The 14,916-nt window shown below is 44.8% G+C and overlaps 1 protein-coding gene across 9 annotated transcripts in view; it reads left to right on the top strand.

Moving 5' to 3' along the window:
* SIPA1L1 (signal induced proliferation associated 1 like 1) overlaps positions 1-10,355 on the top strand; it is a 416,028-nt gene extending 405,673 nt beyond the window's left edge. For 7 of the 9 annotated variants that reach the window (XM_026455879.1, XM_026455890.1, XM_026455881.1 and 4 more), the window contains 5 exons: positions 1,307-1,553; positions 4,923-5,069; positions 6,555-6,669; positions 7,565-7,649; positions 8,336-8,723. In XM_026455879.1, the coding sequence (XP_026311664.1) occupies positions 1,307-1,553; positions 4,923-5,069; positions 6,555-6,669; positions 7,565-7,649; positions 8,336-8,479 (738 nt within the window). In that variant the 3' untranslated portion in view covers positions 8,480-8,723. Of the gene's footprint in view, positions 1-1,306; positions 1,554-4,922; positions 5,070-6,554; positions 6,670-7,564; positions 7,650-8,335 lie in introns of all 9 variants that reach the window. The other 2 variants (XM_026455910.1, XM_026455874.1) reach the window with 2 other exon arrangements.
* Positions 10,356-14,916: the final 4,561 nt, after the last annotated feature.

Here is a 14,916-nt window from a genome sequence, read left to right as displayed (position 1 = left end):
CACATCGTTTTCCCTATCGAGGCAGGCAGTCGCCTAAGAGGAACTGAATCAGAATGACTTTATTGTTCACGGGTCAAATGTTCTGTTGCCTTTCAGGTTGCTATTTTTAATGTGTCTGCTGTTCTCAGTGCAAGGGATTCTCAGAAGCTTGCTATTTGCAGAAAAAATCTCAAGTAAAATCAGATTTGGTCACAAAGGCAAAAGATGTCAATAAGAGATACATCTGGAACTATTTGTTATGTATAAATAAATATATAGTTATTTGTTATTTATAAAGTTGACTTCCCTATTCTTTCTTTCTTTATTTTTTGAGACAGAGTCTCACTCTGTTGCCCAGGCTGGAGTTCAGTGGCGCAGTCATGGCTCACAGCAACCTCCGCCTCCTGGGTTCAAGCGATTTTCCTGTCTCAGCCCCCAAGTAGCTGGGATTACAGGCGCACACCACCACGGCTGGGTAATTTTTGCATTTTTAGTAGAGATGGGGGTTTCACCATGTTGGCCAGGCTGGTCTCGAACTCCTGACCTCAAGTGATCTGCCCACCTTGACCTCCCAAAGTGCTGGGATTACAGGCATGAGCCACCACGCCCAGCCTACCCTATTCTTATTTCATGAATAGAAATGCATCTTCAAAAAATAAACTTTCTCCAAAACTCATGAAATGTATCTACCTCGATAGGTTCAGTTGGTGTAAGTTAGTAATCAAGAGCTACCTGCTATGTGAGTTAAAATATTTTGATGATCAAATGCCCTTGTTGCCCAGCAAGCATGTTATCATCTGACAAGCTTATCAGGACACCCTCCTGGCACTGTGGCTCTCTGTTCCCCCAGGGGCCATACACCATTTCTTCATGCCACTGACACCCGCCATCGTGCTCAGTCCAGCATTTTGTTTAATCCCTGTGGTAATCCTGAGAGGTTTTGTGCTCCCATTGTACAAACGAGGAATTAGGCTCAGAGAGATTGTATGATTTGGTGAGAGACACAGGATTTAAATAAAACTCATATTTGTCTAATCCTAAAGTCTTGTTTTTAACCACACACGATCTTGTTAAATCCACTTAATCACATACCTGAATCACGTAGGGAGCACCGATAGACTGTAGGCAGCGTGCCAGACTGAGGAATAATGACCAGGAACTCTTGGGTTAGCTCCTTGAGGATGTAGAAATAGACAATGGGCCCTGAAGCTTCCTTGCTGGGGGTGTATCTGAACCAGTAACTTGGTTATCCCACCCTCCCCTAACCTTGGTCTCAGGGATCTGAACCAGAAAATTGACTTTCTTTTGTCTCGATCCTGTTTTTCAGTTCCACGCACTCTCCTCTCCTCAGTCTCCTTTCCCCAGCACCCCCACCTCACGGCGGGCCTTGCACAGAACACTGTCGGACGAGAGCATTTACAGTAGCCAGAGGGAGCACTTTTTCACCTCCAGGGCATCACTTCTGGACCAAGCCCTGCCCAACGATGTCCTCTTCAGTAGCACGTACCCTTCTCTTCCCAAGTCACTCCCACTGAGGAGGCCTTCTTACACCTTAGGAATGAAATCGCTGCATGGTAAGTGGTCTTTCAGCTGCAACCTGGACAGCCCTGTTGATGATGGTCAGTGTCCCCAGACGTGGCTGCCACTCGGTGTGCTCAGAGAGGGGTCCTGTATCCGTGCTCAGATGGTCTCAGCTCACCCGCCCCTTCGTCATTTGCCCTCTCTCTCCTGTAATCCCAGACCACCACAGTCACCCAGGATGCTTGCTAGAAGTAACGGATTCCCACACTGGACCCAAGACCTCCTGAATTTGAATCTCCAAAAGAGTAGTCTGGGAATTGGTATTCTTAGCAACCATGCCAGCTGCTGTTTTGATTGAGCAAATTTGGCTAGCACTAGATTAGTTATTTCTTAGAGAGTTGTATCCACGGCTTCCTATAGCCACCGTAAGAACCCAGACTTGCCATTGCTCTCAGTCTTTCCCAGGCTGTAAGGAAATTGCCTGTGGTGTCAACCACTCATTTGTTGACTCATTGATTTATTCATGCAGTGAGCAGGCAAGCATTATGTAAGGAAAAGGCCTGTGGATAATGGGTACCTCCATGTTCTTGCACCTGGTCCACATATGCCTTGTTTGCTTTGTGACCCAACTAGATCCCTGTTTTATTAAGGGCCATGTTCTGGGACTCGGGATTTAAAATTTGGTTTTTCCCTTTTTCCTGTCTCTGTCCTACCCCATTCCAGGGCTCGACACCTCCCCTCATAGCTGTGGCCCAGCACAGCAGATGCCTGTCATGGAACCAGTGTTCCTGATCATTTACCAGATGCACTGCTGTCCTCCCTTCTGTCCTTTTTCCTTTTGCGAACTATGCTGCAGCTTTTATGTCTCTGGTGTCCATTCATACCCATGTTTCTTTTCCTTCTGCTGCTTCTCTGGAACAGTAATTTCTTTACATCTTTTGCTTTTGCTGCCTTATTTTTGAGCTCTCAGCCCACACTCATGAATGTTCCTCCATGTCTCCGTCCTACTCACTGCTCAGCAGCACAGTCCCACCCACCCTGCTCGCCCCGGCAGGCATCACACAAGGCTCATGCCAGCTTCCCCTGCTCCCTCCCCCATCCACCTGCAGCTTATATCTGGGTTCTCTTTGCTCCAGGAAGTCACCTCCAATGAACCAAGGTTGGCACATGAAATGACCACTTTTTATCATCAGACCCCAGAATAAGCCTTCTGGTAGTGACCTCCTGCCCCTAACCTTTTTCTCTCCTTCTCTCCCTACATCAGGGTCAATCTTCCCTGAATTCCATTATTCCTGCCTTACTTTGATTGTTCTCTTATTTCCCTGTACTTTTAATTTTGCCTTTGCAGTGTAAAGGTAACCCCTTTGTGAAGTCTTCTCTGCATGTGTCATGTCAGAGTAGGCCCTGAGTCGTGGAAGCCTACATTCCACAAGAGCAGCCCAGAAATCTGCCTCCCCACACGTGGTCATTGTCCAGACGAGGAGTCCTGGGACTAAAGGCCCCATGTGAGTCCACAGTGGAAGGGAAGGAACAGGCAGCCCTCTCTGAGGCCCTTCCCATCAGCTTTTCTTGTTTTCCTGAGTGGGACAGCAGCTGCAGTGATTTCACCTCCTAACCAAGCAGTCCGCATTGGGCTGATCCCTCAGCCCTACCTTGCTTGGTGACTTCCACTGAAATGTGTTTGGGGGATGAGGAAGGGGGACTTCTTTCATCCCCCACATGGAAAGCTGGGCCCCAGAGATAAAAGGGCAGAAGCGTTGTGAGTTACAGAATTATCTGTTCCTCCTCCTTACCCTTGGTGGGAGCACATTTAAGTAGAACTTAACGTTAAATATCTTGCAGTATTTGTTAACTTCCATTTACTCATAATTTTGCTAATTTTAAGCACAGTAATAACCAGCAGCTGTACTTCAGAGAAGTTCTTTTTGTAATTTGAAAGGGAAAACAAAGCACTTAATACACTGGCTTACCAGGCTGTCATAATACATGAAATCTTTAACTCCTGGTGAACAGGTCTTTCTGGAGTCACTTAAGTATTCTAGCTGAGCATTTAGCTTTAACTTTGTGTTCGCATGGACCTGAGTGTTGCAGTCACCTTCCAAGGGTGCTCCTTCTCGCGGACTGGTTTGCTCTGCCCTCACTTCCACCCAGCTTCTGCCTACTGAGGGCATTTTTATGTCATGAGCAACATTTTCCCTGGACCCCAACAGCCGTCCTTCCTGTTATCTGCCTGCATTAACCTGAGTAGTAGGAGCTGCCTTCAGTGTTCAGGGTGGCTGACTCTGCCCAGTCCTCCCTGCCCCAGGCTAAGCAGAGCTTAGTTGTTAATATGTCAGTTTGTTGTTACAATGGTTTAATATTTGTATTCAATAAATCGTCCCCTTAGAAGAGCTTGGGATGTTAGACTGCTGCAACCCAAAATTGATCCAAAGAATAGCTCGTGTGATGACTGCATCCTTGGCAAGAATAATACCAGTTCCACCCCTAAAATCGCCTTGCTGTCTTAGCTCTGTCTGAGTAACCCAGCACACTTAAACATCCCTTGATTTGCCCCTCACACCCCCTTGGACACCTTTGACCATGGAACCCAGTGGGCTGCCCCTGAATAGCAGACAGGGCAGGCATGGGCCTTCTGTCCCTTACCACTCCCAGGCCAGATAAAAACAAACCCTATTAAACTGGGTGCAGTGGCTCACGCCTGTCATCCTAGCACTTTGGGAGGCTGAGGCAGGTGGATCACGACGAGGTCAGGAATTCAAGACCAGCCTAGCCAACATAGTGAAACCCCATCTCTACTAAAAATAGAAAAAATTAGCTGGACATGGTGGTACATACCTTTAGTCCTAGCTACTTGGGAGGCTGAGGCAGGAGAATTGCTTGAACCTGGGAGGCAGAGGTTGCAATGAGCCGAGATCGTGCAACTGCACTCCAGACTGGGCCACAGAGTGAGACTCTGTCTCAAAAAATAAAAAAATAAAAAAAATAAGCCCTATTGTCCCCTCTAATAGGAAGAAACATCCCTGGTCTGGCTCCAAAATCCAGCTCTCTGTTGAAGTAGGCCTCTTCTTCCCGGCCCAAATCCCTTGACTCTGCGGGAAAGGAGGTGCTAGTGCTGCCCAGGCCCTGCTGTGGACAGACAGCTCTCACAAAAGCAGACTTAGTGCCTCAGTGCAAAACTAACTTGGTCATGACTCACTGTTGGAAGGGAGATAATGGGAGGTTGTAAAAAAATGAAGACAGACTAGAGGAAGCCCATTCCTATTTCAAGTCAGCTTTAGAATAGCCACTAACAGCCTGCTAACCTGGACATTGGTAACAGTCACAAATGGCTTACAATCTGTTGTGGTAACAGGAAACAGGTAAGTTTTGAGTGGCTCTCCCACAGGCACAAGAAGCATCTCATTCCTCCTCCTTTCCTGCAGGAGAGTTCTCGGCCTCCGACAGCTCCCTCACTGACATCCAGGAGACCCGCAGGCAGCCTATGCCTGACCCCGGCCTGATGCCCCTGCCTGACACTGCTGCGGACTTGGATTGGTCCAACCTGGTAGATGCTGCCAAAGCCTACGAGGGTGAGTCCACTGAATCCACACAGGACAGCCCAGGATCCTGCAGGGCTACCCTGCGGGGTGCCGGCGGAGTGAGCAGTCTCCATCCACGCTACTTCTCTGGACACACTCACAACATATGTGCCTCACCAGATGAGCTACCAGTTACTGAGCACTCAGTAGAGACCAGACCCTAAGCTGGACACTTAAGCACATGTTTTATGTAATCAGATGCCACCTGGTGTTTCCTCCACAGGATTCATAACATGAGTGCCTCACCTCCTCTGTATATGGGAAGGGCAGTGGGGAGAGGAATCTCAGCTGTCCCTTGACTGAAAAGAACACGTATCCAGAGAGGATCTTTCATCACGTCGCAAAGACGCTGTTGCTAAGTGTCACAGTGCTTGCCCTGCTTGGCCACGCGCCTGTCCTGACAAATGTGGGGCGTCTCCCTTGCCGTTCGCCCTCGTCTCTGTGTGCAGTAGCACGTTGTCTGTCTGCATTGTCTCCTTGCCAGCCTGCTGGCCGTGTGCTCGCTTTAGGCTGGCAGTTCTTAAATGCAGGTCCTCAGACTGGTACTGATCTTGTCTGCTGTAATGAAAACAGAAAAAGTAGTGCAGTATGTGTGTGTAGACATAAGATAGTCAGCTGGGTTTTTTGAATGAAGACTGACTTTTTTCTACATTTAAAGATCTTTCTAAAATTTATAGTTCTTATTCTTTACAAAATTATAGCAGGTGATTTTTTTTTTTTTCTGTTTTTTTTGTTGTTGTTGCTCTTAATTAGGAGAATTGAAAATTGCTATTTAGTCAAGTTTGAATTTTGGGGGGAAATTTACTAGGCCACAGAACCTGTAAGTCGGGCAACCATGGAGTGGTCAGCAGCGGATCCTTTTACCTTCATGCTGTTTATTTAGCAGATGGAAATACCTAGTTCTGACTTGATTTTTCAATTTGTTGGTTAATCTCCTTCATATACAAATGGTAGAAGTTTTGGTTTTTAATAGGAGATTATTTTAAATTTGATTTCGTTTTCTTGGCTTAAATTTTAACTTGGTATGTTTTGGAACACAGGTGGTATGGATTTATGTTAAAGCCAACCAGAGTGTCCAGGAATCTTGTGGAAGACATAACTTCAAGAAGTTTTAAGTATAATGCTAGCTCTCGAATGCATTTATTTCATTGCTGAGTGGAAAGCCTTGGTCTGGAAATTTGGCACAGGACTGTTTCCAGAGAAACATTTCATAGAATGCTACTGTGATGAGCAGGGAAGAGGGGGAACTAGAAATTGACTCACAAATGTTTTTTAAAGGGAAATTACAATGGTACAATCCTCTTACAGCTAAAACAGTCATATTTTTCCCTGTGAGAGCTGGGAAATAAGATTTCCAGTGCATCCTGCACTGGAAATACTAGACATGACTGCCAACTAGACCACTTGTTGACTTTGATAGATAGGGCCCAGGGATGTGGTTCCAAAATACTCAATGGTTTGTTCTCTCCTTTCCAGTCCAGAGAGCCTCGTTTTTTGCTGCTAGTGATGAAAACCATCGCCCCTTGAGTGCTGCATCCAACAGTGATCAGCTGGAGGACCAGGCTCTGGCCCAGATGAAGCCTTTCAGCAGGTTGGTCCCCGTGCGAGGGCAGCACTCTGTACCTTGTGTCACACCTGCTAGTGACTGCAGCTGTGGGGAGAAGAGATGGAAGCCACACGGAGTAGCTGAGTGAAGCTCATCACCGCAGGGCCACTTTACATTTTAGTCAGAAAGCTTTGTAACTAAATACAATAGATATAATTAAACTATTCTTGATGACTTATATGGCCATAATGACGAATATTCATTATTATTTAATGCCGTAATACATTTATGCCCTCAGGACCAGTTGGGTCAGGTAGGAGAGAGCATTTGCTCTAAGTGTCCCCGCGCTCTGTGCTGTGTAGTCCTGCAGTCTGGGTTTTCAGTATCTTCCACAGTGTCGCTGATGGTCATGCTTCTACATGCGCTTGCTGAGTCCTAGTGGTTTGAGATGTAGCCATGATGCCTTAGCTGCAATTACATGAGTAGCTAAGACCACACACTTGGGGACCAGAGACGACCTGCCTATCACATCAGCTCCCCAGCTTCTTTCCCACACACAGGGGAGCAACTCCTCTTTCAAAGCCCACGAGAGATCCCAGAGCCTCCCTGGGAATCATTTTACTGTTTGACAATTATGTCTGCCAGAAAGTACCTCTTGTGCTGCCAGAGAGACCATTTTCACTATTGTGCTTCATTCTTTAGTCGTGAAGATGCAGCATCTTTAACAAAGGAAGCTATTTATTTCCTGCAGTTCAAGCTTGTATTACCTTTTTTTAAGATTACCATTTTATTTTGTAAAGTAAAAATACTCACTGGGTCGCCATACCGAGTAATTTGACATTGAAAACCATTTTATAAATACAGCCTCCTCAGATTAAAAAAAAAAAAATCCCAGCCATGGAGGCCCCTGCCAACATGGTCTTTTGTTTCTTGTTCCCAGCAGTAAAGATTCCTCTCCCACTCTGGCTTCTAAAGTGGACCAGCTGGAAGGTATGCTGAAGATGCTTCGGGAAGATTTGAAGAAGGTAAACACGTATTCTCAAAGCAAATTGCCCAGTCTGTGCAAACTGCCCTTGAACCTTGAGAGCCCTTTTTAAGTAGCATAGTGAAATAAAATGTGGGTGTCTTCCCGGTGCCTGCACGTGTTTGGGGCTGCAGGGATCTCAGTTGCCACTGGAACACACAGTGCAAGGAGGCGTTCGGCGTCAGGCATACAGAAAAACTGTTCACTAATTTGTGAAAAGCTTTGAACCCCAGCCAGCCCCACCTGGGTCCTCTCCCGCCCTCCCCACTCCTTGTGTAATGTGTTGGTAGCCCAGACTCCCATGTAGTTGGTGTTACTGGGGCTTTTGCACCAAAAGAACTGAATGTTTTGTTTTTTGGGCAGCCTTGACTATACCACATCAACCACCAAAACAATTGTCTAAAATTTAAGACAATCCTGACTAGCAAGGACGTTAAAATACACATTAATGTACTTACATTCCAGCATTACTTACAGCTAATCCTGCGAGGTTGAATCTCTCTGGAAGCCCTGTTCCCTGAGCTGAGAGTGTCTTAGCACCTGATACCAGGCTGTTTAGACAGGTGTTTGGAGGAACAAAAAACAGAAATGGGCAAAAGATCAAAACAGGTCCGTAGCTACTTCTTAGAAGAGCTGGCCAAGGTGGGGCCACACCTCTTAGCTTCTCTACTTCACTCTACCTCCCAGGAAAAAGAAGACAAAGCCCACCTTCAGGCAGAGGTGCAGCACCTGCGAGAGGACAACCTGAGGCTACAGGAGGAGTCCCAGAATGCCTCGGACAAGCTGAAGAAGTTCACGGAATGGGTCTTCAACACCATAGACATGAGCTAGGGAAGGCTGAGGAGGACAGGGGAAGGGCCCGGACACTCCCTCCAGTGAGTGTCCTGCAGCCCTTTTCCTTCCATAGAAAGCATCCTCAGAGCACCTTCCCTGGCTTCCTACTCTGCCCCCTTTCGGGGAGTGCACAACACAATAGTTGCAGATCAACAATCATCACCTGCCTTTTGTAGAAAAGAAAAACAAAAAAAAGTAAATAAAAATTTTAAACAGTAAAATAAAAGTTTAACTGCTAAAATGTGAATGTCTTTATTTTTTTGCACAATATCTTTATCTGTTATGTATTTAAGAAGAAACTGGGCCTTGGACCAGGGCGCCTCCTGGCCCATCTGCCTCTATTCCCATCAGCTTTCTTATCAACTTCAGGTAAACCAAGCTTTCCCTTGTTATTCTAACAAATGTCATTATTCCTAGAAAAAGAATGTTTTTATAACTTGTTTGGGGAGTAGAGAGGGATATTTCCTTACCTTCTTCCCTAAAATGCCTGGAGAGGGAGTTGCTTTGAGAAAATGTCTACCTCCCTTGAATGACTCGTGCATGAGCTAGTGCTGTTTGTACCTGTCTTCCAGAGATCAGCAGGACCAGGGTTATTTAACAGCAAATCAGTACACCAGAGCACCTCTGACAATGCTTGCAGGCCACACCCCTTCTCAGTCCTGCATTGTGAGGTCATTTCCTGCTTCTCCCTTTCCCCAGGAAGATGGTCCCACTTGTGCTGCAGGACTCTTTTTTGTTTGGCTTAATTGAGCCCCACTAAATTGGAATCAACCTATCTTACAGCTTCCTGGCTCCAAACAGTAATTGATTTCAGAATGCCCCCAAACCAAAACCTTATTATCTGTATGCATTTTGAATGCATTTTGGTCAAAGTATACGTCGTTTTAAAGATTTTTAAAGACAAAAATGTGGCACAATTGGTTTTTCTAGCTTGCTCAAAATGACCATATCTCTAAATTAATATTTCTCTCCAGAGCAAGACTTCACCAGTATTTGTAACTAGGAAAAGCTAACAGTGAATGTTTGTGAATTTTAATCCTTGATTGTTAGAAGCAATGATTGTGATAGTAGAATGGGCTTTTGAAATCTGCATGTCCCAGTGTGAAATTTCAGCACGGTATTTTCTGCATCCTTTCGTGGCCATCCAAAGGATTCCGCTGCAGAAATTATTGATGTGCTATTTTTCCTGTCTTGTGATGCAGGCTGCTTCGGGCCCCTGGGTCACTCTTCCAAGGCCCTCGCTGCTGTAGAGCACAGAGACATGGGGCTGGCCAGTGTTGACTGACCTGAGGAGACCCCTTTGTTTGTTGCCTTTGTAACTGTCACTAAACCGACCCCTCTGCCCTTTCAGTGGCAACTCTGGTCTAAGGGAACATTCAGCACTCTAGCGGCATCTGATTGGAAGTTCCCTCCCCCAAGGAATTCCTCTCTCCATCCCTGAAAGAAAACAGGATGGATTTTCCTCTCTTCTCCCCGCTACATTCACTACCAGATTTTTATGCTACAGTTTCATTCTTGATTGTGATTTCTCCATGGGATTTTTTTTTCTGGTGACATTTCTATCATGGAAATAGGAAGATTTCGGAGTGCTTTGTAAAGATTTCAGTTGTCTGTCTCTTTCTCTCTTTGACTTGTATGAAGGAGATTGTACATTGCCTGATACCTCTTTGTAAATGAGAAATATTGCTAACATCCAAGCATTCTGAAGTCTTGCTTATCCTTCTGAGTTTAGTTCTCATTTCATTTTACATTTTGTTTGGGGACTTGGGGCAAGCTATTTATTAGAGTTTTGCAACAGAGTTCTTGTTTGAAGCCTCTAAAGACTACTTGTAAAATTCAAAGAATAAAATTCATTTTAAACGCTCTTTTAAAACGCTTTGGTATTATTGCTTGAGGTTTCCTTACTTGAAAGACCGCCCAATAACTCACTGACCCTCCTTGCATCCGAATTTTTTCATCAAGCTTTATTAACACTAATGATGATTCTTGAAAATTTCTGTCCTTTTTAGAATGTTAATAAACTTTTTTACTCTGTCCACATGTCGATAGATAATTACTATTTTGCCTTCTCTGCTTATGATTTAATATTTGCAGAGCACTTTATAATTAGCTTCCTCTTCATTATCCACGCGTGGATTTTTCATAACATTGTTATTCTCTGAGACCAGCACATTTTTGGGCTGCATCTCCTAGCTCTCAATGTCAGATGTTGTGTGCCCAGGGAATACAAATGCCTGTTAATATTAGGCTGTGCAAAATATAATTAGAAAAGTTAATCTACTGAAAAAAAAAATCAGTGCATTCCAAAGTCAAACAACCAATTTTTTTTTAATCCACCATGTCACTGTTCCTTTCCAGCGGTGCAGCTAATTGAGTGCTGGCAGTAGAGTTTATTCCTTGTATTTAGTTCAACAGTTCTACAGATTCTAGAGTTCTTGGACTAGGATAAGACTGGATGCCACAAAATATTCCGATTAACAAGCTCAAAAGGTCTGTTTAGACCGTGATTTGTACATGGTTTGCAGGGCTTATATGTTAATTCTGTAGGGCTTGGCACATGGGTTGGGAGCTCCTGGGAGAAGGTGCTGTTGGGCCTGCATTAATGGTAGATCTTCATCCATGAGCTGAAGGCCAGTTGCTTGCACTCCAGATCTGGTGCTGGTGATAAGCTGGGTTGGGTTACTAACTCCTTAGGTGGGGATAAGAACGACAGTCCAGGGGCAAAGAAAATGGGCCCAGCAAACTTACACTGTTTGCGTCTAGCTAAATGTAAGATGATGATCTGAACCCAGATTTCAGTCTCGTAGTGCAATGTTTGAGCAACTGTGAAGTGCTGTTTCCCCAGAATAAACAAAGTGGATATTACAGTGCAAGATGGCACACGTTGGTCAGAAACACCCAGTGAAGACTGGCCGGGTGTGAGGGCTGACACCTGTAATCCTGACACTGGGAGGCCAAGTCAGGAGGATTACCTGGGCCCAAGAGTTCAAGACTAGCCTGGGCAACATAGTGAGACCTCATCTCTGCAAAAAATAAAATTAGCTTAGTATAGTGGCACATGCCTGTAGTTCCAGCTACCTGAGGTGGGAGGATAGATTGAGCGCAGGAGGTCAAGGCTGCAGCAAGCTGGGATTGCCCTACTGCACTCCAGCATGGGCAACAGAGACCCTGTCTCAAAAAAAGAAAAAAACAAACAAAAAAAACGACTTGGATAATGTTAAATATGACCTGTGTCCTGTGTGATTTTAAAAGAATAAAGATGTCGCAGTAATGTTGGATACTTTTTCTATGTATGAATTTTGTCACTAATGACCCTTCCATCAGCAGCATCTTTTGAGAAAAAGACATTTAACTTCGACTGGGACTTAAATCCCATCCACTACTTACCATCTACATTCTTAGGAAAATTACCTCATCTCTGAGCATGGTTTCCTCATCTGGTAAAGTAGTTACAGCCTCATGTTTTAAGAATTAAGCAGAACCAGACATGTAAAGGCAGTGACTGGCAAATCGTACACACTCAATAAACATCGAGTGACTTCCTTTGTCCTACATCTCTGATATGTTCATGCTTTTATGTTGTTTTTCCAGAACAGAGTCCTGATGTACTAATAGCAGAGTTTTTTAAATCCTTAGCAGTGAGTCTATACCGCTACTCCCCAACTCCCCAACAAGCACCAGATCATGTCTTTACTTAAGTAGAATTGCTTAAGGGACGGAAGAGTCAGAATGAGCTCGTCCACTTTGCTTCATATTGGTCAGTGCTTTTAACCCTTTGCTATAAACTTTAGAACAGTGACTCAAACTTGAGCTTGCATCCAAATCACCTGGAGAGTTTGTCAAAACACAGGTCATGTGACTGCACCCCCAGGATCTGTAATTGTGCAGGTATTAAATAGAAAATACTTAAATTTTCTGCAAGTTCCCAGGTTATTCTTTAGAAGAATACGGTTAACGGGAGAATAGCCATAGGAGCCAGCATTAAAAGAAATGGAAACTAAGGTATGAGGCACTTACCGTGTCCAGATAACTGAGTATTATGTTGACAAGTTAACCGTCCACAGACTACCTTGCAGGGGGAAACAGGCTTAAATTTTAACTCGAAAATTCAGTTAGACAAAAGAACTTTATTTTCCTTTTTTACTAAAATGGTGATTCAGAGCTCCCTGTGCATGAAACTTGACTATTTTAAATTCATGTGTTACCTAGATGGAGCTGGAATTCCTTTACCACCGTTAATTATATGAGACTAGGTACCAGGTTAGCAAGGGGGTGACCCTTGGTGCTCTCAGAGCAGATGACAACTTGGGACGGCAGAGCTACAGAGGAAAGCAGGGCCTGGGGTGGCAGGTGCAGAGCCCTGGAGCCAGGCCCTCAGTGTTGTGGCCACAGGGGATGTGAGGTGAGGTGGGGTTGGCAAGGGACAGAGATGGGAAGACTTGGTTCCAGGCTGAGAATGTTAAATTCAAGTCACTGACTTCCACGATCAGCCCAGCCTACTCACCCAGTCTCCAAGATCCTATGAAACCTCAAAGTTACAAGAAAAGCACATTTCACAACTGCCCTCATCCCTGTCCCACATGGTTCAGAAATGTTTACTTCAGGGCTCATGCTGCACAATAGCCTGTTTTCTCTGCTATTGTCCAAAGAAAAGACAGAAGGAAGGAGTTGCGGCTCCTCTGTATCCTTTACAAAAACTGACTCAAACACTCGAAGACACGGCTGTCTTTTCTGAGAAGATAATTATCACCCTGGGGTTTTCATTCCTAGTGCCTAGCCCCCTCTATTGCTCCTCTCTGTGGATCCCCCTCCTCTCCTGGGCCTGCCAGCATTGTGCTTCCTTGCACCTTGTCAGATTATGCCCTTCCGGTCCTCCACCCTTTCAAATCAGACATCTCCTGTCTTGCCTGTGTGTGTGTGAGTCATCACACCTGAGACCCAAGAGAGCGTTCCACCTTCCCTTCCCTCATTACACCTCTCATTATACCCTTTCAGTCCCACTTGCCTTCAGTCCTGTGAACAGGCATCTCTCAAAGTTCCTTCCATTACTTACTCTCAATTAGCGCATCTCATTATGCCTCCTAATCAGCTCCTCTGCCGGGCACAGCCCCACCTTTAAACACACGCAGCTCATTTTATCCTTCCATTTGTATCTCTCATGACCCATTTTCAACCTGAATGATCTCCTAGACAAAATACCCTAAGCTCTGGGAACCTTACTCCCTGTCTTTATGTAAATGTATTCCTTCAAAGATCTCATCATAGGTTCTGTTGATGCATCTGATTCATTTTTCTTACCCAAAGTGTCGTGTCCTTTTAAGTGGCCCAAACTCCCTATACATTAGATCTTGTTAGTGCACCCCGGAATCTCTAATAAGCTCACCCAATCATCTCTCTCCTGTGCAAGACTGTAATTCAGTGTTTAAGAAAAGCATCACAAAATGGCTATCTGCCAATAAAATCCAAATCTTTTGCAAAAGTATAAACTGCTTGGGAGGGGATGGTTTCTCCAGTTTGCCACTGATGTTCCCACTCCATATTGCCTTAAATGCTCCCAGCTCACTGCACACATCTAGGTAACTTGCCTGGTATGAAGGCATTTGAGTTGGTGTCCTCCGAATCCCATCACCAAACCCAAGGAAGCCATTTCCTTCCCCAAACCACACCCCCATCATAAGCCCACCCACCCTCACCTACCCTGTGTTCCTTGGAGTGAAAAACATTTAAGAAGGGAGTTTTATGCCAATTCAAAGAGCAAACAGTAAATTACTAATAAAGTTGCCAGGAGGTGGTCTTTTAGTCACTTGTCTTAGTGAAAAGGTAGGATGGATTTGTAAGTGACCAAGTAATTTTTTTAATGAGCTTAAGGGTATTTGAAACAGTTACTTCTCATAAGAAGCTTAAACATTGCTCTGTAATCTTAAGACAATAAATATGCTTAGCAAACTTTTTTTTTTTAAATTAGTACAAAGATAAACTCATCCCAATGTAGGTATATTTCAAATTAATGAGGCTATGTCTATTAAAACATGCACCATAAATGCTGCCTAGCTTAATATAAACAACACTAGCTGGAGTGGGCGTGAGGACTTCATTGACAGGCACTGCCAACAAGCAATTCTACTTAAGGAAAGACAAGACCTGGTGCATGTTGGGGAGCAGGGGTATGGACTCACTGCTCACTAAGGATTTGAAAAACCGTGGTGTGAAAGACAAATTGGCGGCCAGGCACAGTGGCTCACACCTGTAATTCCAGCACTTTGGGAGACCAAGGAGGGCAGATCACAAGGTCAGGAGTTCAAGACCAGCCTGGCCAAGATGGTGAAACCCCATCTCTACTAAAAAACACAAAAAAATTAGCTGGGCATGGTGGTGGGTGCCTGTAATCCCAGGTACTCAGGAAGCTGAGGCAGAGAACTGCTTGAACCCAGGAG

This window comes from Piliocolobus tephrosceles, chromosome 6 (genome assembly GCF_002776525.5).
Source record: "Piliocolobus tephrosceles isolate RC106 chromosome 6, ASM277652v3, whole genome shotgun sequence".
In the NCBI taxonomy this organism is placed as follows: Eukaryota; Metazoa; Chordata; class Mammalia; order Primates; family Cercopithecidae; genus Piliocolobus; species Piliocolobus tephrosceles.
This window is presented reverse-complemented; position numbering and strand designations above follow the sequence as displayed.